The following is a 27,088-nucleotide window of genomic DNA, read 5'->3' as shown; positions in this document are numbered from 1 at the left end:
TGGGCATTTCAGGTGAAAGAGATCTTGTAGTGTTGCTGTAAAATTGATCATTGCAACTTGAAGGCAAATTCTGCCTTAAGGAAGTGTACCATCTACCTCATCTTCTAGGAAAAATACGGCATTTTGATTAATTCCCCCCTTCATTTGGCCTTATTTTTTCTTTTGTTAAAATTAGTTAGAATTATATTAGAGTCATGTCTGTGCTTTATTACCTGTATGAGTGATGCATTAGTACCAGCAGGAATATATATGAAGAATCTTTGAAAGTGCTTCATCTCAATTCTGTCTTGGAATAGGGTATTTTTGATTCTTATGTCTTTTGTCTTTTGTTGCTATCTGAATAAAAAAGTAAGACTGTGGAAGAAGGAAGCTGGATACAATATTCCACCTGTGAAGGAGAAATATTTTTTGTATTATCCAAGGCCGCTTTGGATAGTTTTTGTTTCGTAGTATAGTGGCAGGAAATACCTGGAAAATTAATTGCAGAATTCTGTAAGTCCTGAAAGTGAGACTTAGCCTGTTAAAGGAATATTATTGGTTTCCAGATTGAATGGTCTGTTCCTTTATACCAAATACTTTCCTCAAAGTGTGTGCTACTCTGCTGAGGGGAAAAAAAGAAGTAGTGCCAGTTTCAAGTCCAGAGCTTCTAATAACGTATGTAGGAACATTTTACTGCACAGTTTTCAAAGGATATTTAAAATTTAATGCAACATGAACTTTAATCTAAAATAATTAAATTTAGTATTTAAATGTCATGTGAGATACAGCCTTTAAGAGAAGGAACTTTACTGTAACCTTGGTTGTCTGAATGCAATTATATTGTACCTGTCTTTTTTATTTTAAGGTGTTGGATTGTCATTGCTTCAGATCTGAAATACTCTTGTGCCTAGGGTACTTGGAGTATCGTTTATTTTCTATTGGCGTTACTAATTAGTTTCATTTTAAAATATTGTTAATTTTAAAATTTAAAATTTCTTTTGAAAAGGCTTTATGAAGCCCCTGAAACACCGTTTTGAATTTATTTCTTCTTAAGCCAAAGAGTACAGCCAATGAATTCAGAGTTAATAACATGCAGTTTATTCATCAGAAAGAACATTCATTGTGGTCCACATTTACAGTTTTTGAGTCCAAGGTATTCTTGAAAAATAGGAATAATCACATGTGTCTTTGATATAGTTTTTAAGAGCAAGTTGGATTTGCTCCATCCTTTATCAACTATAGCTTGAGGAGTTAGAAAAAATGCTTTCTACATGAACATATAGAAGTAGCAAGCATGGCAAACTTCTACTAGAAGATAGCTAGAATTAAACAACTAATTCTATGTAACACATGTCATTGCGGATCTTTTTTGTTACAGTGGTCTGAGCTGATAAAAGGGTGAATATGATTTCCCTAAAAGATATATTCTTCAAGTATGTGGAACAAAGTGCTATATGTATTATAGCAGTTACAATTACAGAAGACATGTATGGAAAAGTGTATGCACAGAGTAGCGAGTTACAGAAACAGAGCATTTAAAGAATGAGCAACACCCATGGGTTTACTAGAAAAAGTATTTGCAAGGTTCTGAGACTGTTGTAATGGTAAGTTCTCTGTCTAAGGAGAGCAAGAATAAAAACTTGGCCTCTTCTGTAAACTGTTGATTTGCTCTGGCTTGCCTCAGGAGGGGATGTGAGCTGGTCCCACTTGAGGAGGTCACTACTAGCCCTGCAGAGAAACAGAGGCATAGTGGCCAGGTACAGAATTGAGTCTGTGCTTCCTTGTGCAGTTGCTATCTCTAAAGTTGTAGACAATATAGGCTTGTAGATACAAGTCATGTGTTTTAGTGTACCAGCTAATACATTTGAAAAAATTTGGTGAGCATTTAAGTCAGAAAAAGCTAGTGTATTTGAGTGTCTATGCTTTTTATTTTTCAGCTCTGTCAGTTAATACAATTAAAGATGTTGCCTTGTTGATCTTGCTTGCTGTAGGCATTCAGTTCAGAAGCTGCATGGTAAAGCAGGAAAGAAGAGCTGTGGAGGGAAAATAAAAAAGTGTGATATGTGGCTTAGTGTTTCTTCCACAGTGTTTGGTGGCTGCAGGGAAGCCCTATTTTCAGCTGCTCCAGGGAAGCACAGAGAGCAGCACAGTGCTGTGGTGGCAGTACAAGGAGGAGGACTAGTGCAGTAAGACAGGAAAAGAGGACATGTCAATTGTTCTATTTGGCAAACCTCCTGTGAGGATATATTCAGCATGACTGCAACTTCTTACAACAGGATGTGGTCATGTTAGATGCTCTGGTATCCTCTCCCATGTTAATTTGCAGCTTTTCAGTGAGCACTCTTGTTGACATGTACATTTTTATCGTTCTTGTTTTGAGCTGGGACTAGCGTTTCTCTTTTTTGTTCCTAGCCATCTGATGAAGATACTATCAGCTTTAATGTTCCAATGTCGGATATTGTGGAAGAAGATCATATTATAAAGGATGATTCAGGTCACCATGCTAACACAAGAAAAGGTTGGAATGTAAAAAAACCATGGAAGTTAAATACAGAGAGAGTCTGTTTAGATTCCATGCCTATTTATTTATCCGGAAAGTTTTGGGCATGCGTGTGCAGTTCTGTAAAAATGAAAAAAGTATGCTACTTAGAAAATCTTTACTATTCTGAATTGAGTCTAAAATTTTCCGTAGTGATTCCAAAAAACTCACTGTACCTTGTCTCAAGAGTTGATAAGATCTGATTCTGGCTGGGGGAAGAGAAAAGTTGGTTTGAGCCATGCTATCCAACAACTAATATCAGTGTTTAGTAATTTAGCAAAGTGCCAATAATGGAGTCTATTTCTACAGCTGGTCTTAGTATATGTGTAAAGCTTTTTTAGTCAGTCAGCATCACCTCTGGAAACAAGTAAATCTCTTTGTATTTGTGAGAAGTCTAATTTTATCCCATTTTTTAAGAGTAATTTGTATTTTTCTAAATTACACTACATACTGATAAACAGTTGTTCTCCAAATTCTGCACATACTACTAATAAATGGCAGGATGCAGTCAGCAAGTTGCATATGGAAACCACATAAATAGGAGATGGCCTACCCTCAGTGTTACACACTTTAATGAACTTAGGCTGAGATACTCACCGGAGTTTGGTAGAATATGAAGACACATAACAGTATTGTATCCTACAGTGTTTATTAGCAAACTGGAAAGGGTAAATCGTAGGATCATATCCTTGGAAATAGTATATGTAGGCAAGAGATTGGGACAGGCTCTGAATAATTTTTGTTTGATGGTTTGTTGCAGAATGGTAACTCTGAAATTGCGTTTAATTGCAAGTCACTGCCTGAGACATCTGAGTGTCTTAAAACGCTGCACAGTTGTCTGTCTTGGTTCTTGTATTGGTACTAGCAAGACAGACTTGGTGTAGTTCAAAACTGGCTCCATCAATGCCTGCTGTGGTGCTTCTGATATACAATTGTATATGCCCAAGAATTGATTTATTGCAACTTAGAAATTATTTGGCATCACTATTTACAGTGACAAGATCTTAACCTGTTTGAAATTTTTGATGTGAATTCAAACTTTGTTTTTGAAATAATTCTTCCTTTTTTTTTTTTCATTGCTGTTCCTAGTGGAATTCCATCAAGGATCTTCACACACGTTTGTCAATGATAAGTCACGAGAAACAGGAAACCACTTTGATGAATCGGATACTCTTTCTACTGAATTTATGAGCTACATTAAGGCAAGTTTGTGACAATGTTAAATGGGGAAAATATTTCCTCTGCTTTCAGAAGTGCAGAGTAAATGAGAATGATAAACAGCAAGTATTTTAAGGAATAAGAGACTGCAGTTGATATTCATTGTTCTAAAAATATACAGAAAACAAAAATAAGCAGGTGGTTTAAAATTATTGCAATTGATCTAGGATAATTTATCCAGGACTCTATTTAAAATATGTGGAAGTTATCTTTTAATTATGTTTAAATCTTTGAGACAAAATGGCAGGTTTGTTCTGTGCTATTTGTTTTATATTTTGAATTCAGCAGTATATTGTGTATGTTACATTGCTAAAATGTAAGATGACATCATGCTAGCTGTGGTGGCTAAATTGATTTTGAAGTAATGCTATGGTAGTAAAATACATTTTCTTTATTTTTTAACACTATAGTAGCAGTTGAGAGATCCTTAAAGACAAACTATATCAAATTGCCTTCTAGAATAAGTCCTGCATTTTTGTTGTCTTATGGTATGTACACTTATTATAGGAAAACACCATGGTCTTTATTCCTGTAAGGTGAAGAAAGATGAAAAAGAATGGCTTTATTCATTCTACTCGGGATTGTCCCTGGGAAACAAGCCATCATTGAAGAGTGTTAGAGAAGCTGGTACACTCTTCAGTGTCGCATACACAGCAGAGTTGGGTAGAATTTATTGGTACAGGATGATGCAACTGATGTGCCAAACACATGACACAAAAGAGGATAAGTCTCTGTTTTCTGCTGTTCCTTCTCTACAAATACAAATACACATTCATTCCGAGAGCTTCTGTCTTTACTGGCAGCTGAACTGCGTCAGTGCTCTTGCCTGTCTGAGATGAAAGAGTTGCCAAACACCAAGTGGAAGTATAAAAGAGATTCAAGTTTTTAAATAAGTAGCACTTCCTTTTTATAGGTGTGGGGGATCCAGTTTATGACTACACTGAACCCAAAATAATTGTCTGACTGATATGAATTCCTGGATGCAACTTTTGTTCCAATTTGTGCCTTTCAAAAAAGAAATTACTCATGACTGTCAAAATTGTCAAATATGAATCCTGTTAATAGTTATGCAGGAAGTACATAATTGTTGCTGTTTGCATGTTTGGAATTTCCTTGCTTTGTAAACAAATCTGGCTGCAGTAGGAGAGCAAGTAGGAGGGGAGTTGGGATCATGGTTAAATGAAGCATTGTTTCTATATGCCAGAAAGTCACAAATGGAAACTGGGACATAGAACAAAGAATTCTTATCCTGCTTGACTTTCTTTTTGCAGTTAAAGGAGGGTAAGGGCTGTTGACCTCAATAAAATCTTCTGAATAGAAGATCTTGTAATCAGTATCTTAAAAGGGGGTAGAGTGAGGAATGGAGGAGAAGTGTTGGATTGCTTCAACCAGCCAACCTAAAACGTTACATAAATTAGGTCAGTGCTGAGTCAGAAAGCAAAATTTATCTGCCTGCCTAATTGCAAGGTTCAGTTCTCATTATCACTTTTGTCTGCTTGTAGAGCAGAGCAGCAGAATGTGATGAATTATTGAGAATAGAAGAGGACACGCAATGGCAAGCAGACGAAATGTGAGTATTTTTTATGTATTTATTAATAATTAGCTGTGTCACTCAGTTTGACTAGGACAGGTATGACTTTGCTGTTTAATCATTTTGTAGATTTGGAGGCATGACAATAGCATAACCTTGCACTTTGTGCATGCTCAGTGTTTTACATGTTATTGCTGAGTGGGTGTTATAATTTAATTAAAAAACATATTTTTTTATCACTTGTCATAATTTTAACCTTGAAGCAATCATTAGTTTGTAAGTATTAATTCCAGAACAGAAGAAGTGAACATCAGTTGGTGAGATAAGTGCATAAGGAAAGGGAACTCAACATGACTGTACTGTGAAGCTGTCACTCATCAGAGCAGTGTAGTCCTAGAAGATATTAGCAAAAAAAAAAAAAAGACCCAAACCTGAAGGAAGGAAAGAATAAGTACTTTCTGAAAGAGCCTTATTGGCTGAACTAATGGGAGGTCATACTTCTACTACCTAAAAAGAATGATGAATGTTGAAAAGCAAAAGAAAGCAAGCTGGCCTTTATAAAAATTAGTTGTATTTAGTATTTGTACTGAGACAATACGTGCGATGAGTGCCTTTGTCAGATATTGGTAAATAAATTTACGATTTTAGAAATCATTCTGTTTAATTGAATACCAAAAGTTTTACTTCATCACATTTATTTATGCATGTATTAGGCTGGGGGGCTTTGTTAAGGGCAAAGTGTTGGGGACTTATTTTTTTCAGAAGCAGCTCTTTCTGTAAATTTAGCACATCCCGGTGTGCAGAGAGGCTGTTTTTCCCCCTTAGTGTTTGCATGCCAGTTGGAAGGTAAAGCTCACACACTGAAATTCAGACTACCCTTGGTAATTGCTGTTGTACATTTTTTTTGAATGTTTTTGTTTTCTGTTATAGAATAAATTTATCAGAAGAACAAACTATTGATATAGCAATGATAGAACAACTAAGAGAAGCTGTAGATTTATTACAAGATTCCAACAGGTATGCTTACAGTAGCTGATATAATAACACAATAATAATGTAATGAATTTTCAAGTTTCTTGTAAATTAGGCTAGAGTTCTCTTTTAACGGACAACTGAAAGCTCTCTGGAGTTACCAAATGCTTTGTTAGCTTGCCAGTGTGTGCAAGGTAGTCAAGAAGGAAACTCACATTCACTCTCGAGTATCTAGACAAGGTTCCCAGTAAATTAAGAAATTAAAATCAGAGGTGGGGACACCTCTTAACAATTCATCTCACGTACACTAATGTGATTATTGGAAGTTTTGTCTAGGATTCTCACATTTCTGTTAGGGACTATAAATTTTCCTCTTACTCATGCTTGGTATATGTTGCTGGAATGAGAAGGGCTTCTGGCCTGTCTTCATGCCACTTCAATGAATCATATAAAGCAAGTGCCTGAATTAATGGTGGAGTTTCTTTAGTTTCTGGAAATGCAGAGTGGAAAGAAGAGGCAAAGAAAGTTACTTGGATTTCCCCTGACTATAGAAGGCCAGCTTTTATATTTTAGATGCCCATTTAAAGTGGCTGGAGTCACACAGAGAATGGCTCTGGACCTGTGACTAAACAAAACAAGTAGTATTTAAAAGAAAACAAGTGCTTGTCCTGCTGGAGAAGTATGACTTTAGCTGTGCCTGTGCCTGTAGTTCTGTCTGTCCAGATGCTTGCTATTGCTTTTCTCCCCTTCAGAAATTAAATTCATTTCAAAACCCACTTTAATTCTTACTTCTATGAGGTAGCTGGTTTACAGCTTAATTTCTCTGAAGAGTAGAAACCTCCTTGTCACTTCAGCCTTAAGTTCTCTTCCCTCCCTTGATAGCTGCTTGCTTTTGTGGCTACACTGTTCTTTACTTGAAATGCCTATTTTGAACTGCTTTTTCACCTAGCAGACTTTGGTACTTTTAGGACTGAAATTGATTCCTGTTAGTATTTCCGGAGAGACAGCTGGCTTTATTTTGTGTATGTAAAGAATACTTGAGTTCTTCAATCATAAACTAAATACTTGAATCAAAAATATTTTTGCGTAATAAAATATTGTGAAATTAGGAAATAGACAATTAGGAATTCTCTTTAGTTTCTTTAGCTTCCTAGTGCCATTGCTTCTAAATCTCATATGAGGTTTATTACTTTGGTAGAAGAGTATTGTAGTTAAAAAAGGGAAGTGTTTGTTTTGGAAAAAACACAAGCAAAAATATTTTAGTTGTTAGCCTGATAAATGTTGTTTTTCTGTTTCCAGACATTTTCTGTTTCCAGCCATTGCCCTAATATTTCCTACATACTTAGATACCTCTATTAAATTAAGAGAGTCAATGAAATACAGAAAATCTGGTTTTTGTTTGCATACAGATATGTTTTCATTAGTAACACTACAGTAAATTTCAAAAATTACATTTAGAAGTGGCTAATCATGTCAAATATGCTTGTATTTCTCTACTGTTGTTTTTACAGAATGTTGGGGGGGTTGTGGCTACACTTTCTTTTTCTAACCTTAAAATATGAGCATTTATATTTAATTTTCTGAGTATATAGGCTTTTCAGTATACGCCTCCTGTATATTGGCATCCAGACCAAAGCAGTACCTGAGTACCCAGTATTTGCCGAATGGTGCTATAGACTTTCATTCCTCTGAGCCATGGATTCCTCATAATTTATTTTTCTTTAATAATTACTGGATTTTATGGCATTTTCTTATATACTTGCTTTATATAAAGCAGTATGAGAAATGTTTTTTTCATACTTAAGTGGTTTTGTATTTATCCAGATCCAGAAAGGAATTTGAATGCTTCTGTTGCTCTTTAGTTTAAAATGCACAAAGCTGGCATTTGCTTTTAACTTAAACCTAAGAGAATGTCAAATATTGTAACTTTTTCCAGTTTTCTTTTGTGCAACTGTATAACTGGTGGCCTAGACAAAATATCCCTATCCAGGACCATCCATATGTCACACTGAAGGCCCTTTAGGAGGAAACACTGTTGGGGCTGAAGCAGTTGGTGATGCTGGTACACCTAATGTACACTGACTGGAATTCTTTCAAGCTGTTTTTGCTAGTGGGTGTGATTACTGAACTTGTGAAATGGTTGTCCAGTTACTGTTGGTTTAGTGTTCTGCAGAATTTTAAATCTGTATACCCTATTGTACATAGGGTGCATTAGACATAGACAGCATTTCATTTCTGGGGAGAGAGATTTCAGATTCAACCTTTTTCAATATTTTCAATATGTTGCATTGTATTTCTATATTTGTTTTCCTATATTTCCTGATTTCTTTCCTTTTCTGTTTCACTGTTTTATTTTCAGCCACTGTAAATTAAGTGGAAATATCTAGGCAGGGCTGTGACTTCCATTTGAACACTGGGTTCTAGAGGTTAGATACAGAAATCTGCAGCTTCTAGGTAACAACATGGTTTTTGGTAGTAAAATAGGTCCTTTTGTTTTGATACAAGCTATTGCTCAGGGTGGTACTTTGCAGATGAAACCAAGAATGATGCTTCACACTGAGCTGAAGCATCAGGAGGCATTTCCAAAAGCTTTTAAGACATGACACCAAACAAGTTAAAATGATAATTATAAAAGTATTTCATGTGTATATTTATTTGAAATTAAATATTGAACAGAGTGGTTACCAAAGCTATAGTCCAGTGCAATGTTCTTATTTCAAACCTTGCAGATTAAGCGTGGATATTTCAGAGAGTAGTGCTGTGAGTCTGTATCCCACAGAACCAGCAAGTGTTTTAGAATTCAGGAGTCTACAGTGAAGTGTGTTTATAGAAAAAAAAATAATTTTTAAGATGTGTCATGTTCCAGTTGCTACACAATGAATTACATATTTGCTTTTGTCTTTATACCTAGTGGTCAAATACAGATGGACATGTCTTCTCTTGGACAGGTATGTTAATGAGTGTATAATTACAAAAATATTCTTTGGTGGGGTGGTGAGGGAAGACAGAAATTAAGCCCATGATTTCATCATTTAGTCATCTGCCAAGTAGGGAAGGTAAAAAGTAAGTAGGCTGAAGGGCAAAACGAGTTCTTCCATAACATATTTATAGAATTGTTATGGAATTTGTTTATTTTTGTCTGTCTTTATATGTAAAATGTTTTTGTTTATTTTTTACTTTTTCATTTTAGTTACCCCCACCCTGTCTCCATGTATGCCAGTTCAGCTATGCATCATCATCTACCATTTGACCCCCCTATCTCCACGTTTTGTTGCAGGAAAACAGTATATTCATTAAGGATAAACCCAAAATATTTTAGAAACTAAAAGTTAGTGTTTTTCCAGAGTATTATTACTATAGTTACAGAGAGTATAGGTAATGTATGGGTTTTGAGTTTTACAGTGTGATATGTTTCTTGTTTTTCGTTGTCTATCCTGTCCAATGAATTGATGGTTTTTATGAAGTAGTTGGTTTAGATTTACATTATCCACCTGTTAATGTTGGAACTGTACTTATGTAGTCTCTGCTTACATCTCTGTCTGCTTTTCATCACAGTATTTTTAAGTACTTTGAGGTAATGTTATGCAAATAAAAGAGAGAAGTTCTATTTCCAGTAGTATAGACAGAAGTTATTTATCTTACAGAGAGAAAATGCTGAAGAGGAACTGGAATTCCAGAGGAGGAGGGAGTTGATTATGGAGAAAGCAAAGCCTGAAGCAAGAACTTGTGAACAGGGTGAAAAATGGTCACTGAGCCAGGTACGGAGGTGTCCAGATGCAATAAACATGGAAACATTTGGGATGCATTCTGTCCATTTGTGTGTGAGGATAATAGGTTTAGACCCAGTGTGGGGATTGGGCTTTTTTTCTTGCCTTTAGCATGAATCTCAAGGTTTGACTGTAAATGGCAAGTTGATTAGGACCTATTCCTTTGGAAGGAACTTGGATAATAAATATATCCAATAAAAAGGGATAGGAGTTGCGGGGGTTGCATTCCTTTGAAAAAAATGTCATCTCAAAGTTAGATCTTCAAGAAAATGTAGTACCTTGACTCCTGTTCTTCCCTTGCCCCGAAAATTCTCAGTTATATAAGTTTCTAAGTTTATGTTAACAGTGGGGGTTTTTTTATTGTGTTTAATATTGCAAGCAGACTGTATATAGGTTGAGATGATGATAATTTTTAAAGCTTCAAAAACATTTCAAGATTTGTATACTGTAATGATCCAGAAATGTAGAGCTACCCCAAAAAATTTAAATATTTGGGGCATATGTTATTACTTCAGAACTTGCTGTAAAGGGATTTTGTAATTGCACTTTGCAAGCAGATTGTGAGAACAAAATTACAGAAGATGCTGTCTAAATTGGCAGTACCTTAATATTGTCTGTTCTATCCAGAAATAGGGGTGTTTTTTGGTTTATCTTGATGCTTTTCAAATATTCTCATGTGTAATCATCGTCATAATACCAAATTCTCCTGTGATAAACTTGTGACTTTGTTAACCTAATTTTGTCTTTGCTTTTTCTTTAAAACATCAAAAAATGGAGTTGGTCGATTTCCTTCATTATATTATTGTACATTGTATTTACCACACTTTGTTTGGAGCAGCTCTTACTTCATTGTTGAGATTAACAGATAAGGCTAATTCAGTGTCAAACTGGTCTCTGTATTTTCATGAACTGTTTAGCAAAGATACACCACTAATTGACCTCTCCAAGAGAGGCAGAATCTTCATGAACACTTGTGGGGGTCTGATCTGGACTGTCTTATGCAGGTGAAAATGCTAGGCACACTCTGTGAAATGGAAGCATGTCCTGCAAGAGCAAATTTTTAATCATGCTATGTTCTGTGTAGTACAGTAAACACTTGTGTTGCTAAATGAATTCAATTCAGCATACATGCAAAATTCTGACTAGAATAAAATACAAGTGCTCAAGCATGCAAGTCCCCAGGTAGAAATGGCTGGGATGAGTAAGATTTCACTCTGTTTATTCTAGGTAATACAGTGGTTGGGCTACTATTATGAAAGGTGTCTAAGGCTGAAGATTTATTTTTTTTTTTAAGTCTTGTAAAGTGGCCAAGGAAGGTCGTGAAGCAAATTGGAATGTGTCATCTTCCTGCCTATTTTGCTAAATTTTGGAAAGCTCTGTGACTGTTGGGACCAAGTGTTCTCTTTTGTTTACATTTTTTTGTCAATTAAAAAAAAATTGCCCTAGAGAAATTGTTTTGGATTGAATTATAATATACTTTTACTTATGTCAGTTGTCTTTCTGTTGAGTTATGATTAATTAGTGATTTTATTTCATATTTATCAATGTGGTGTACATGTTTCCTATGTACTACAGAAGTGGTAACAGAAGGTACGTTATGTTGCAGTTATAAATTTAATTGTTTACAGAATATTTCTCTCTTCAAATGTGTATTATTAAAAATCTATTTGCAAATGAAACTTTTGTGACAGTTTAATTTTAAAAAAGTGCTACATTTTAATCAACAAACATTAAAATCTTATAAATGCACTTATAATCCCTTATTATTGAAACAAAAAGTTAATGATAAATCTGTATGATTAGTTTCCACATGCTTTTTAAAAAGAGTTCTTTGGCTACCAATGGAAGCATTTATGATTCATGCAAATAAATAATTTCAGTGAAAAGCGGAATTAGGTATTAATGTGTATCTGACTACAATTAATGTCCCATTGAAGTGTGTCACTAATACAGGTTCTGAAATGTTTGTCTTTTTTACTTTTTTGCTTTCCAATGCAGAATGACCTAATTGTTTGGAACGCAAGTGGGCAAACCTCTCACAATGAGGTAAGATGTCATTTGTTTGTCTCTTATATTTGTTATATGAATGTTTCATAGACTAAATGAAACATAACTGAATTCCACAGAATATATGACTGAGATTTTTACCAGAAATGAATATGTGGTTTAATCTTGTCATCTTGGAGATTTACTAGGTTATAAAAATACTTTCTGATCAGCTTGTTTCAGAGTTATGCAGTTTAGTATAAAACATTTAAATTTTTTACATTTTCTCCATTCAGACGCACTTTCTATATTTTTCTTTTTTAATTCTTCCTTGTTCAACATGATTTCCTATTGATTTCAGTGCAATTTTTTTTTTGCACATTTGTGTCATGTCCTTGATTAGTTTTCAGAGAGGAATCTGGCTATTGGTCCTATAGCTTTCTAGTGCAAATCTCATTGAAAGACCAAAAAAGGTAAAAACAGTATGGAGCTCTTTATGGAGATTTACCCTTTTTTTTAATGCAGAAATAGGTCTTCTCTCTATATTGCATTGGGCACGAGCATCTTGCAAATTTGTGAACACCCAGCCACAATCCACCAGTCTTGGTGATGAGACTTCTGTTGTAGTTCCCAGCTCCCAGTGGAATCATTTTTTAAATGAGATTCCCATTATGGAGTTTGGTCTTGGGGCTCCTTCTGTTTTGCCATTGGCAATATGATGATTATACCTCCCCCTCTCCTGTATGTTGCTGCTTCATTCTCCCTGCTGCAGGAAAACTAAACTCTTAGCCCAGTTCAGGGTCAGGGGAGATCCTGCTCGGAGGCATAAGCTTAATTGCCTCTTCTCTGTCTTTAATGTAGAAATTCAGTGTTGCATGGAGAATACCATGCAGAACCATAATTAACTCTGTGAAAGAAACAAATGTGTCTAAGGAAACAACCATGCCTTTGCTTTGTTTTTTTAGATGTACTCTGCCACAAAATGTATGTTTGATGGATCCAAGTGATGACATGGGAGATTACTTAGAGATAATTGATCTTATTTATAACTAGGGGCAATGTCTTGCTCTCTTTTGTCAGAAACTTTGTTTTTTAGCAGAGAAATAGGGTGCCATAAAAAATTATCATAGATTTGGGACTATATTGTGATCAGATTATGGTGGAGTAGTTATAGCAGTATTGTTAACTTTTGCATTTGGCATGGTCAGATATGCTGAGATATATTCTGAGTGTTATTCTAACTTTGATGTACGTTCTTGGATTACACAGAATAAGGATAAAAGTCCAACAATGTCTCCTACTACAAACACCACAATCCCTTTTGGTCTGAAGCCACGATCAGGTAATGTGGGAAACCAGTTTGTGTGTACTGATTTGGGTTTTTTTTACATTTCTTTTATTATTAGACAGCTCTATTTTTATCCTTAAGCAAGCAATGTAACATTTTCTGTACAACAGGTAAAAGAAGTTTGGAATATTTTAAAGTTCTCTATTTTTGGATTTGTAAAAAATATTTATTTGGCACGTTATATATATATGGATCAGTTTTCATCCATTATTAGTAAATTGGGTGTTTTGTAAAGTTATATGTATATTAAAAATGTGTTTGAATATAACTACACATTTTATATGCATATATATATGTATCATATGTGCTGACATACTAATTGAAGTAATTAGTATGTCATTTTGCTTGATCGATACGTGGTGATACAGTTTAGATTTTGTTGAATAATACATGTGAATAATTAGGCTATTTTGGAAAACATTTCTGACTGAAAATTTTTTACTTTGAGTCTGCCAATAGTTACACTTGAGTAAATATCAAGCATTATGGAAAGGTTACAGTCTTTACTTCAGCCAGCAACTGAGTTCAGTGAATTTGCAATGCACTGTATCTGCATAACCACCAGTTTTTTAACAAGCAGCAGTTTATTTGAAACCAAACAAACTAAACCTAAAAGCAAGTAACAACAAAAAAACCTCCCAAACTTAGAGATGTATTTAAGGGCTTGGATAACAGCTTCCTTTAAAACTGGATTAGCTACACGATTTAGTTCAGTTTTTGTCTTCTCTGTGCTGAGATAGTCAATAGTAAATCATGCCATGGCACCTCTAATGAGTAGCTCTAGGTTTTCAGTATGTTTCAGCATACTAATACCGTAGTTCTGTTTTCTCTCATTCAGCACAAATGCTTTTAATCAAGTGATGGCAAACCCCTGCAAACTTTTAGTTTCTGTAGCAAAATACCTGGTAATAATGGCAGCAGTTTATGAAACTGCTGGTGAAACATTGCCAAAATGTTTATGAAATTGTACCCATAGATTTAGATGTTTTTGTTGGTTTTTTTAAAGTGTTAGCTGTTTTTATGAAGGAAGATATTTTAAGTTTCTCATGTAGCTGTGATACACAGATCTGTTCAACTGCATTTCTTTGCTTGTTGGAATGTTAAACGCTGGGTCTGTCTTGTTCCTGATGATTTAGAAATGTTGATATTTCTACATAAATTTAAAATATGGGTTAAAGGATGAGCAAATGGGTCCATTCAGGGTCTGTTGAAAATAAAACATTGAGTAATACTGCATAGTCCAGTGGCAAGATTGCAATATCACTGTCAGAAGAAAGATGTGTGAAAGCAAAGGGGCCCAGGCCATGTTGCTGCTTTCACAGGATGTGGGCTGTGTTCTGAGCCCACAGTGAAATCTGCTGCTGGGGACTGGAAGCTGCTGTGTGGAAGAATATCTGAGACTGACTTCTTCTTCAAGTGTTTGCAGAACGTGCGCTTCTGAATCTTGCCGTACCGTGCCTGAGTTCCTTCTACTTAATGGCTAGAATAGGACCAGGAAAAATAGGACCAGTGACTCTTTTTATGAGAGAATTTCTAGAAAGACTGTTTGCAGTGTTTGAGGTCCTTTGCAAGAAAACCTCCAAATCGCATGATTCAAGACCAGATGTGCACACCTCCACAAGTCCTGCAGTTCATCCCCTGGTTATATTGCAGCTGTGTATAACCTCATTGAATACCAAAATCAGTTGGTTGGAACCTGCTGATTTTCTTCACGGTACTAATTGAAGTTCATATATTCTAAAAGCTTTGCCAGTACTGTAATGTCTTTTGGTAACATTATGATTGCATTAAACTTGATAATGGGACTTTATTTTCTTTTCCATATGAGACACCACAGACACATAAGACCCATTACAGCACAGTTTCTCACCTGATCATGTCTAGTTTCAGTCATCTTGCAGTAAATTTATACCATGGTAAGATAGGGGAACTTGGCAATAGTGAAACTTTGTGTCCAGTTTCAGATAAAAATACAGTATATTAGTTATGTAGCACCATGTAGCAAACTGAAACCTTGCAAAGGCATAGTAAAGCTTCATATTGTTTCATCTTCTGCTGTTTTGCTAACACGTAAGAAATACTTACAGGTAGAAGTAGTACATGACTGAAAATACTGGCATGTTTGTGAAGTCTGAATGTTTTTCCTTTTCAAGCTGGTTTGCTTGGCAGGTCTGTAGTTTCTTCATTGTATTTCCTTTAGACCTTTGTGCAAGTTTTGTGCATTTGAACCACTATCACTGGCTGGAATTTGTAATTATTACTTATATACTGCTTTATTGTCATGGATTTGAGCTAGTGCAGAAGTTCAGTATTTCTGTGACCCAGCAAAGTTTTTCAGCTTAGTTTGTAGTGGTTTTTAATAATTTTTTTCTTTTTTTTTTTAATTTTAATTCTTAGTGACCTTAGGGGAAATGTTAAAACTTACTGGAAATGTAAGCTCTAATGAAGTTAAATAGTCTTAGTGACTTTTAACTAATTACATTTGAATAAGTTAGAGCTTACATTTGATTTAGTTGGTTCTATAAATTTCTTAAATCCAAGTGCAACATTTAAAGAACATTGAAATATTCTAACTAAAAGGTGTCCATCATGCTTGGTGGAAAAAATAGTGGCAAATTTTCAATGAAAATACATGCAGCCATGGTTTTTTTCTGAAATTAGAGGGTTTATTTTCACTGTGTTTATTTTCATCTATTTAAAATGAATGTTGCTTTCTATTTGACTTTCCATCCTCCTCATAATTTCATAATGGTTTATGTCTTGGAAAGATGAAAGTAAACTGTTCTAGACTTCTGGTAAAGATTACAGTTTTTTGAAGTACACATGCAAATGTAAGTGCTTCCAGAGGATAAACCACAGTGGCTTAAACTTCTGTGTTAGTACATACTGATATGTGTTCAGGACTGCAGGTTACTTTCATTTATGCTTTCATTTATAAAGGTTATACTTTGATTTTTAAGCTAGGCAAAACATTGGGAAAATTCATATCTGATGGCTTACAGAACCCAAAGTACCCAAAGAAAATGTTTTCAAAGGTAATGAATGTGTTTACATTTCTTGAATGATTTTTTCCAAGGGTTAGAAGTTGACATTGAATGTAAAAGCACAGGAAAATTTTATTTTTTTCAGATTACCTTCTGTATTTTAAGTATTTTCAGGGAGTATAGACTTTCAAATTCACATTAATTTTGAAAAACTTAAAAAAATGCTATTGAACAGAAGCTATTTTCTTAGTGCTATAGTTTTCCTCTTGGGAAGTGCATTTGCTCTCTGAAAAGGAATTACTCAAAATAGCAAATTTAAATTCTCCCTCCTTCATCCATGAATTGATTGAAATGTTCGTAGGGGTGCTAGTTGTTGAAATTGATGGTTGCCAAGGTCTTGTGGTATCTTTAATATACCAAACCTCCAAATCTGAACAACTTCTTATACATCTTGAGATCAAGAGTTGTTTTTCCTTTCATGTTGTGCCATTTCTAGGTCACTGTTTCTTAATTTCTGCTGAACAAAGTGACAGAAACACAGACAAAAAAACTTCTGCTGTCAGAGGCTAAAACAAGCACTGACAAAACTTGAAGTCACAAATCACTTTGTACTCTGAAGCGAGAAGCTGTTCCCTTGCAACTGTTTATGTAGCATAATGTTACTGTAAATCTAGTGTCTTCATTTTGGGTGACTTGTAGAGAGCTTGAAGCACAATGTTAGTATCTATGGTAGACATGCTTGTATTTCAAGTTAATTGGAACATATAATGATCACTGAAACTTGATGGTATTTTCCTCTCATTTGAGTGCTCCTTACTCTTTTTCTATCTCTGGATATTTATTCCTTCCCTTTGTTTTCTTCCCTAACTGCATCATCTGGGTAATTCTGAAAATTGTTGAGAATCCCAATTGCTACCAGAGCCAAACTGTTTATCTTTTGCCATAAATCTGTGTTCTGTTACCCTGTGCTGGTGTCCCAATAGCCAGAAACAGTGACCCAGCCTTGGAAAAGTCTAAAGACAGAGAGCTGTGGAACTCGGTAAAGTTTAAGGTGAAGTTTTATGTGACAATGCCTGAATTATCATGTTAATACAGATTCCAAAATTGTGGGAAGGAGAAATCCTACATGATTAAATTCCTTCTGAATATTAGTTTGGAATGGTAGAAAATAGGTACTTTCTGTGCTTGCTGAAACTTTACTTTGTGATTATGTTGTTTTATTTGCTTTTAGATCTACTCAGCAGTCTTAAATTGATTTGTGTTTATAGTTTAGCATTTAGAATAGAGGTAGTTTATAATCTCTAGTTTTGTCTGAGGAACATTAATAGTGCCTGTGTGTAGGATTCAGTAGATGAATGTGGAGATATACGTAGCCAAACACGAAATGAGCGAATTAGAAATTTTTTTTGCAGGAGTGGTAAGGAACATTGTGATCGGACACAGGAAGAGTTCATTAAGGAGCAACATCACTGTGAAAGGCAGAGAAGAGATTTAAATCTGTCAGAAAATAGGAAACCAGTGTGAAGCTTTGAAAAGATGGATGATATGCTGAAGAGATTCAGGAAGGAGATATTTTAAGGGGGCAGTATCCAGTTCTGGAACACTGTAGAATGCTGGTTTGAGGAAAGCTTGGGCAGAAATCCTTGCCTGAATCAAGACAAGAGACAGAAGCGCAGAATAGATGTGGTAAGGAAGGAATAAAACTTTCTGCAGAAGGATCTGAGGGGCAGTAAGAGCTGGTGGTGTAACTAGTTAAAGGAGAGAAGGCAGAATGGACAGGGAGAACAGGGGCTGTTTTGCTGCCCCAGTTTAGTTCCATAATGAGTTCATGGGTAGTCATGAACTGTAGGAATGACATACTTTTACAGTCATCTGGTGAATAGTTTACAGGCTGTTGCAGCTTATGTGTAACTGTTTTGTGTACTTTAGGGACCCCAGTAGAATAATTAATGATATTGTGCTTGTTAGAAGACTGTGATGTAAGTTTTCCAAAGCTTGTTGCAGTAACTCACTATCAGCCTTTGGGAGTTATTCTATACCTGTTCATGTCGCTGGGAAGCCTGTAAAAGTTGTGGAGGATCAGTACTTACATAGCATCATGGACCCATTGTAGATCTGAATATTTTGCTGGGGGAGTTAGCAAGAAAGAAAGTAGCTGTTCATTTATTATTAAGTGAATTAAAATTGTAGGAAAACATCTGTGGTACATGTACTTACTGAACATCCTTCAACAAAATGAGAATCCAAGTGATAATGTAGTTGCTACTTCCAAAATCAGCTGGGAAACTAATGTAAAAATATTTCATATGCATGTGTAAATTTTCTTTGTCTTTCTGAAAGAGATTCTTACTATGTAGTTACACAAATAGATAAAGTTTTATTCTGTGAAAATTTCCTTCTTAAAATTTCACAGCTGGTATATTTACCTTCTGGTAAATTTCACACAGGTATATTTACCTTCTGATTCAGAGTCAAGGTTTTTCTCAGGGTATAATGTAAAATCTATGGGTACTTTTTCTTAAAACTTGGTTGTAACAAGTTGTGTGAAGTGCTATGGTTACAATGATCTTGCTAAGCTTAACAGCCTTAACTACACATATAATGTATGATTTGCAAGTACTAACATTTAACTTTTCGTTCTTTTTATTCTGCACCATCTCTCATTCTTTTCTCAAAATTTATACATTTTGTATTAATCACCTTTGAATTACATCTTTGCCATTACCATACAATCCTGATGCCATATATGAAATGCTGCTGCCCACTTTTATCCCCACTCCGGTCCTTATTACCATCATGGTTGGACTGGTTATCACTCCCCTCCAGCAGACCCATCCCTCAGTTTCCCTCCTATCTCCTTCAACACACTTACACAGGCACAAACATGGGACAACTTTAGCTACAGTATCCCATCTGAAGGAGACAGTGACAATGGTAGGTGTTCCATATATACTTTACTTAATTTTGTGTTTTCAGAAACATGAGTATGTGGTGAATGCCCTACATGGCTGAGGGCAAAAGACAGTACTCTCCAGGGGAGGTTTATAAGACTAAATTCCTCAGAGGATGCACTTTCATTTGCTCTGGAATATGTAGTGTCAAAAGTCAATGAGTGAGGTTTCACTCTTTTCTGCTCTGGCAAAACAGTTTTTCCCATTCTATTAATTCCAAGAACTATTTTCAGTGTAGGTTTATTTACTTGCTTTATTTTCAAGAGCTGTTGAAGTTGTACTCAAAACAGCAGTTAATTTTGCCATTCTCTCTTCTGCATTTTTTTATTATTTTTTGAAAGTTACTGACTATTAAAATGCTCTGCTTCCATCTGCATTTATTGGTGCAGGTGCATAACTAGCTTAGAAGAATCTGTAAAGAATCAAAGCTGAAACAGTCAACTAAGCCAAAAAAGTGATTTGCATCCAATAGAAATGGTTAATAAGCTGCTCGCAGTGAAGGTCAGGTACATTAGTGGACTTGTGTTGTTGCTGCTTTTGTTTTGTTTTTCTTCAGGGCTTTATGGTTGTAATATACTGAGACAGCACTAATAGGCAAAGTGGGCCATGTTTTGCTAGTTGCACTAAAGTAGGAATGTGTTTTTAGGTATTCAAAGGTAGCAAAAGTGTCAAAAGCCTGAGTTTGAAACCAAGACCACCAATACTGAATGACAAATGCAAACATTTAGCTTACTGTTAGGAAACTTTCCTGTCTGACTATCCGGATGTCACTCTGGAAATCACACTTGTACCACCCAAGACTTCACGACTGAAGCCCCTTCACAAGGGGAATTTTTGTTCTTAGTTCGGTTCTTTAGTTGAGAGTATTTCCTATTTGCCTCAGTGTTCTTGGTTATAAAAACATAAGGAATCAGCTCCATAAGGGAAATGAGTGTGGAATATAAGAATTTGATACTTGTAAGTTGAAAAAACTCAATTTAGTTCATGACAGTGTGAAGCTAACATTTCACTGATGAATATTATAACAAAGAAACCTAGAGGTGCTTCTTCTATCAGTGCAGAATGTGCTCTGTGTTAACCTGTATTTGTTAGTGTTTTAATCTTCTAAATGAAAGGAGTGGCACAGACTAGCTTGTGCATTTGGGACAGATAGAAGCATCATGTCACTCAAATCTTAAGCCAAATGCAAATGTTAACATTGATTATCTTGGAGTGTTACAGCCGGAACTGCTTTTACAACTGCATGTTTTTTTAACTGGGGCTATTGCATTTCTGTTACTTAAATTTGACAATGAGTCAATCAAAGAGAAATGTAACTATGAACTTCCTGCCTGACTTCATCTCTGCCTGTTATAGTCCTACTTTGTCTGAGTGTGGAGGCTTTTGAATTTTGTTTACTAATCAGTTAAACTTATTTTATTGAAAAGCTTCTAATTGTAGTATCTTACTGCCTGACATTAGCCTGCCTTTTTCTTGTGGTGGAATTGATAAAGTAACACTGATACCTTTCAGTAAGGAACACTTGTAACCTGAAATTGGAAGGAAGTAAATCTTGGGACTTTGTCTTCTCAAAGGCCTAAGAAAGGATTACTGTGGCCAGCTTGAATGAAGACCATAATGATACTCTAATTCCATGAAAGTTGAGCATAATTCTATACTACTGTTTTTGTAGATAATTATTTGAAATGTTGCTACTGTTAATAAAGCTACAGTGGCTTTTAAGTACCATTTAAACCATGGTTTTCCTCATCAAAAAGGATTTTTATCTAGGTATTTCATCTGTAAGAGGCAGCGAAGCTCAATTATTAGACTTGTACAATGAACTAGAAAATCTTAGTAATTGCAGCTACTGGTTTTAATGAATGTGATAGGAGATTTTTATTTTGCCTCTTAAAAATTTAGAAACAGTCTCCAGTAAATTATTAGAGTTGCTAATGCAGAAGTTTTAATACAGTACAGTTCCTGGAGTTAATAGAAGTCCTTGATAAGGGTTTCTGCTCTTGAAAAGCTTGGGATTTGATTTTTTTTGTTCTGGTAGTCAAATTATGCAATTCATAAGTAACATTTTAGGTATTTTTTACCATATATCAGTGTTCTATCAGCCTCTGTGTTTTTTGGGCATGTACAGTCCTAGTCATGTGTCACCTTTCTGCAAAATGTTAGGAAGTATGATCTCTTCATACGCTCTACTTTGGGTATAGAATTCAATTCCAAATGTCCAGTTTGCTTTCTACAAAACAAAAGATTAAGCATCAATAAAACTGTGGGCCTTTTGCATCTGAAGGCATGGGCCTGCTACTCTCATGCATTCTGTGGCAGGTCAGCATGAATAATGTTTTTTATTTATGATGTGTGCACCTCTGTGTAGATCCTTCTGAATGGTGACACTGATGAAGATGATGTTCCCCCGGAGAAGGGAACTAAGCTGCAGTCACTCTCTGTATTTCACAGTCCTGCACATTCTCTACAGGACGCTCTCCCATTCTGCCCCTGGGATTTCTGATGACATTACAAAGAACAGAGTTTACTAATATAGAACTGTAATGTTAGACATTCTATTTAAAAGCAGTTCTGTTTAACAAATAGCATTAATACGGCATTCCAGAAATCACTGATTTAACAGCAATGTAGCAAATTTCTGCTCCCTGAAAAAAAGTTAAATTAGGACTGTATGAGTCAAGTAGTGGAAGGAAGCAAGTTTCCTTGCTGAAATAACTGGCCATGATTTATTCTGTCTTGATGCCTCAGATGAATAGCCTAAAGATATGCAAGGAGTTTGTTGTCTTAAGCTTTTCATGGTAACTAGGGGAAAGAACTGTGCCTTTTGGCTAAAATGCTGTTGCTGCTGTCTGTCTGTCCATTTGGCTAGAGAAGTAACCGAGATCAAATCATCTCATTACTTAAACAGCTTGCACACAGGTGAGCCTACACACAGCTGGGATTCCTCATGACTACACTTGTATGAGATGGCCAAGTCACAAACAGGGACAGTTGCATTTGGGCTGTACATCTTGTTCTTCTGAACCATTCAAAGCAGTCACTGATCACAGAAATGGAAGGGTAGTGGTGCATATTTGAGGAAATGTCCTGTAATGATTTCAAGTGACTGTATTGTGGGCAACGTGGTAGAGTCGACAGGACTGGTGGGAAAGAGAACTGCCAAGAGTTTGTGCAGTGCTACATTTGCAATACAACTTCTTTGTGTAGGCTCTTACTGAATGGCTGAGTCCTCCTACATTTGGCTTTGTTTGTTTTTTGGTTTTTTTTGTGTGGTTTTTTTTCATATAACCTTATCTAGTAAGCAGTTTGTTCTGTGTAGGAGGCTTGTCACAGCTTTTTATGCGGATCAGCATCTTGTTAGGAGAGAGCTCTACTTAAGAATGAGGTGTTTCCTGCCATGTTAAATACAAAGTGTTGTACAGATCAGACTCTCTAAGGGACACTGCTGGTACTTAATCATCTGACAAAACTCACCTATTGAGATTAGGATTTGGACGATAAATTATCTGCATCATTGACGCCTCAGGACGCTGTCCAGAGCAATATCCAAAAAGCAGCCATTATTAATTGTAATCCAAGATCGGATTTTTTTGTCCTCTCAAGGACAAAAAAATTTACTGGTTTTGCTGGAGGCAGTGCCTAAGGATTTTGCTTAATTTAGAAATAAATAAAAGTGTTTGTTCTTAAACTAAAATATCTCTTTTTAAAAATCACAGTGTTCTTAAGACCACAAAGAAATTTGGAATCAATAGATCCACAGTTCACGATTCGAAGGAAAATGGAGCAGATGAGAGAAGAGAGAGAGCTTGTGGAACAGCTACGTGAGGTATGTGAGTGTTGGTAGAATTAATTTATGCTGATGGAATGTCTTTTTAAATTTTTCTTTGGGAAAGTTGCCTAAGGAGGAAAACATAAGAAAGATTAAATGAGGAAATATTATTTCTGTAAATCATATTGATGAGACTATTGAAGTTCTTTATCACAATCGGATGTCTGTACTTCAGGAAAGTTTTTTTTAAATGAGAAATAGTAATGGGAGTTATCTGAATAACATCCAGTTAATCAGCATGCCTTGCACTGGTGGAATTAATGATTAATTTAATCAGGATGAAGTGTGCACTTGAGAGAGAGGTCTAGGAACTATTTTTAAACAGCTGGAAAAATCTTCAGTTTTACATGTAAAAGGCATAGTGAAATTTCTTAGTTAAAGCTGAAAGTAGATAACTAATGCTTGATACAGCTTTCCAAGAAATTAAATCAATATTTCATCAGTAGAAAATCAGAAGCAGATTTTCAGAAGGTGGTTTCCTGATACATTGTCTTGAATGTAAAAGCTAGAGCCTGATGGAATATTTGGTGCGTAGGATTTTTGTTGCACAACTAATACCTCAGTAGCAATGTTTGTGTTGACACCTGGTTGTGCTTAATAAAAAGAGATGACAGCCTTTGCTGCAAGCAATGTTAAGCCTGAGCCTGTGAAGGTTTCCAGTTGTGTCCCAGTAACAGAACAGAGGGTGTTGCTGCAAATCCTGAAAGTGTTAGGTAATGTTCACTTCACAGCTGAATTACAAGATGATGTGTTATCATCTCATTAGCTTCATGGAATTGAAAAATTATGTTTGTTTTAAATAACATATCTGACATTGTTCAATTTGAAAGTAACAGGCTTCGTCTTTTTCTCTTTACCACCTTTTAAACACTTACTGGTGTTTTTTATGTTGAACTATGTAGACTTCTGGATTTGCATTGTCTTGCCTCAGGCCCTCACCTGTTCCAAGTATGAACTAACCTAACTTTGCCCTGCATTTTTTTTTTAACAGAACAGGTTTTGTTGAAAATTTTATGTAGTTAATAGAATATAGTATATTATCAATTCTAAACTTGAATGATACCAAAAGGACAAGATGCAGGAATTAGATGAGACAAATTTATTGGTAATTGAGAAGAAAATGTGGTAATGGGGAAATAGTAATAATAAACTGCAGTAGTTTGTAGTTATTCTGCGCCTAGTCTGTTCAACAGCATCAATGGAGCTTTTAAACAAAATTAATAAAGAATTAGTAATAATAAATAATAATTCATAAGCTTTGAAGAGCAAAAAGAAGCAAGTCCCCAAGTTGCTAAAAATAATCATAGTTAAATTCTGCAAGATTTCTGCCTTGTGCATTAGGTCAGTTAGTTCTTACAGTGAAAAGCAGAATAAGTTGATTCACCATGTAAGGCATGATTGTGGAGAGGTAATAAGGATGTCTCTATGCAGTATTAGGTATTACCAGTAATGCTGGTTTAATGTGTTACTGACCTTCAGCTCCATGCACTATCCTTTCTTCCTCTCAACCTGAAATATCATGTCCTGGTATGCAAATAATTTTGTTTCATGTGAGAAGTTTGATTACAGGTCAGTGAGCTAGAAGACTGATTGTGTTTGAAAACACAAGTGAGATTTTTTTCAAATGAATAAAACTTTTTTAGGTTTACTGGGTCCTTTAGTGACATTAGTAACACAAGAGCATTTGGGCATGTACTGCACAAGAAAAATAGCCCAGAACACATAAGTCATTCCATTTATATTTTATTCCATAAATATATATTGGTAAATTTTGCTTTCAAATTGTTTAATGGTAAGTTAGCATTTAGAGAGATTCCACAGAGCATGAAATGGCATTGGGTTGGTATTGTAGATGCACTGTGCTGCTATTAAAAGTGTAGCCTGATCTATGCTGAATAGTCTCTCAACAGACAAATTAGTATTCTAACTAATTTTTAATTTATTAATGTATATAAATTTTTTTCTAGCAGGTTTTGGAAAAGCAGTCTCAAAGTGTTTTCTTTTATGTACTTATATACCACAAAACGTTTTCTGATTTGTGAATTAAACCAAAAATTTTGTTTTTGTGAAAACAAAATGTTATATTAGTGAACATGATACATTCCCCTGTTTGCAACTTGTGAAATCTATGTACAAGTATTTGAGTAGTGTGTAAAATGTGAAAACATAATGAAAACCCGGAGTGCTTCAGTGGAGACTATTTTGTGGTGGTGCCACTCAGATAAAGGATGTATGAGGAAGAAGTGAAGAGCTGGATTTCTTTAGATTGAATTTCTTGCTTTAGTGCTAGAATATCATATGACTGTCCTCAGCTGCCTGAAGAGTAGTTAAAGAGAAAGCATAAAGCCAGGCTTTTCAAAGATTACCAGTGAACCCATGAAAAACAGTGGCACAAATTGCAGAGAAAGACATTTCAAGTAGTTATAAGGAGAAAAGTCTTCACCAAAAGGGAAGTGAAACACTGAATAAAGTTGCTTGGAGATTTTGAGGGCTTTCTGTCCTTGCAGATATCCAAAACTTAACTAACCAGGGCTCTGGTGTCACTTCAAATTTGTTAGACTGTGACCTCCAAAAATCCCTTCCAACCTACTTCTTTTATTCTAAAAAGAATTATCTATTAATACTTATTCTACCAGTATAGGTTGAAGTGGCACATTAATGGAGAGTAATAACATTAAGAGGTTCAACTAAGAAATATCTATTTAAAGATAATGGGAGTAATTATCTCTGAGTGTAGAGTTGGAATGTTTTTAAGATTGGAGCACAATTCAGCAAACTCATATAACAATCTATTGGATTTGGTGGTGTTTTAAATTCTTAAATCTTTTCAATAGGTTTTTTTTTTTGCGATATTCTGTTCTTTGGGACTTCTGTTTTCTTAATAGGCATCCAGAATATCTCTCTTACATCTGAATGTTTTGCCTTCCCTTACCTATTTTTTTGATCACTCTAATGCTTAGTGACTAATTTCTAGGCTACTAGGAAAAGATTGCCTTTAATTCTCTGCTTGTACAGTCATCAACACAATGTAGTTCTGTTCCAGTGAGCTGCTGATAGGGAAAATTTAAGATGGATGAGTAGAAGACTTGGGAGAACATTGAAAGGAGGGAGCCAAATGTAGTTTAGTCACATGACTAATTGCATGCAGATGTGTTATACCTCTCTATATAAAAATGGATGCATATTGTAGCAGCAGCATTGCAGTGTTGAGTTTTTAAGGAATTTTATGTAGTTCAGTGACCCACATAAAGGTGGTTGTTTAGTTTCTAAAGCATTAGTTATATTAAGGAATAGTGTTTTTGTAATAACTCCAAATCTGCCTGTGTGCCTACAGCATAGGTGATGAGGGTATTTATTCCCTTTTTCTCCTATCCATCCATTTCTATATCCAAGTGTGCCTGCATTCTTCCTTTGCAGAACATAGAAACAAGACTAAAGATTTGTTTGCCCGAAGACCTGGGCTCAGCTCTGATGGATGGTGTCGTTCTGTGCCATTTAGTGAATCACGTTCGCCCTCGGTCCGTCGGGAGTATTCATGTACCCTCACCAGCAGTAGTAAGTTGCATGTTTCCTGCTGCACTGAAATGTTTTCTTGATTACTGTTTCATTCCCAAGTGATATTTGGGTACATAAACCATGTTACTGCTCAGTAAATGATGTTTGCTGCTAAGGGCATCATTTATATAATTGCAAATTCAAATATTCATTAACTTCTACATATAATACCTTTATATATATCATCTAGGTATGTGTGTGTATATATACAAGCACATCTATAAATGAACAAAATTATCCTACCTTGTCCCTGATCTAGCATCCAGATCAGGTATTTTCTTAACAGCATTTCTGTTCACAACAGTATGAAATGCTTTGATTACAAGTTTTTATTCTATTACACCCTTAAAAAAGAAAACTAGGCCCTCCTTTGTTGATTGAAAAAATGTGAGGTTGGCTTCAGTGAGCAGTGTGTGGCTTAGTAGATAT

General features: G+C 35.4%; 1 protein-coding gene across 1 annotated transcript in view; it reads left to right on the top strand.

The window, feature by feature from the left end:
* The window catches only part of LRCH1 (leucine rich repeats and calponin homology domain containing 1), a 105,097-nt gene that overhangs the window by 69,078 nt on the left and 8,931 nt on the right, over positions 1–27,088 (top strand). Inside the window, 13 exon segments of the mRNA XM_062487709.1 lie at positions 2,392–2,497; positions 3,608–3,720; positions 5,239–5,306; positions 6,198–6,284; positions 8,969–9,039; positions 9,042–9,057; positions 9,151–9,187; positions 9,884–9,997; positions 12,005–12,052; positions 13,262–13,334; positions 19,154–19,258; positions 22,992–23,101; positions 26,522–26,659. Coding sequence (XP_062343693.1) covers positions 2,392–2,497; positions 3,608–3,720; positions 5,239–5,306; positions 6,198–6,284; positions 8,969–9,039; positions 9,042–9,057; positions 9,151–9,187; positions 9,884–9,997; positions 12,005–12,052; positions 13,262–13,334; positions 19,154–19,258; positions 22,992–23,101; positions 26,522–26,659 — 1,086 coding nt within the window.

The sequence above is a fragment of the Cinclus cinclus genome, chromosome 2 (assembly GCF_963662255.1).
Source record: "Cinclus cinclus chromosome 2, bCinCin1.1, whole genome shotgun sequence".
Taxonomy (NCBI): Eukaryota; Metazoa; Chordata; class Aves; order Passeriformes; family Cinclidae; genus Cinclus; species Cinclus cinclus.
The sequence above is the reverse complement of the archived record's forward strand: the minus strand, read 5'-3'. Positions and strand labels throughout refer to the sequence as shown.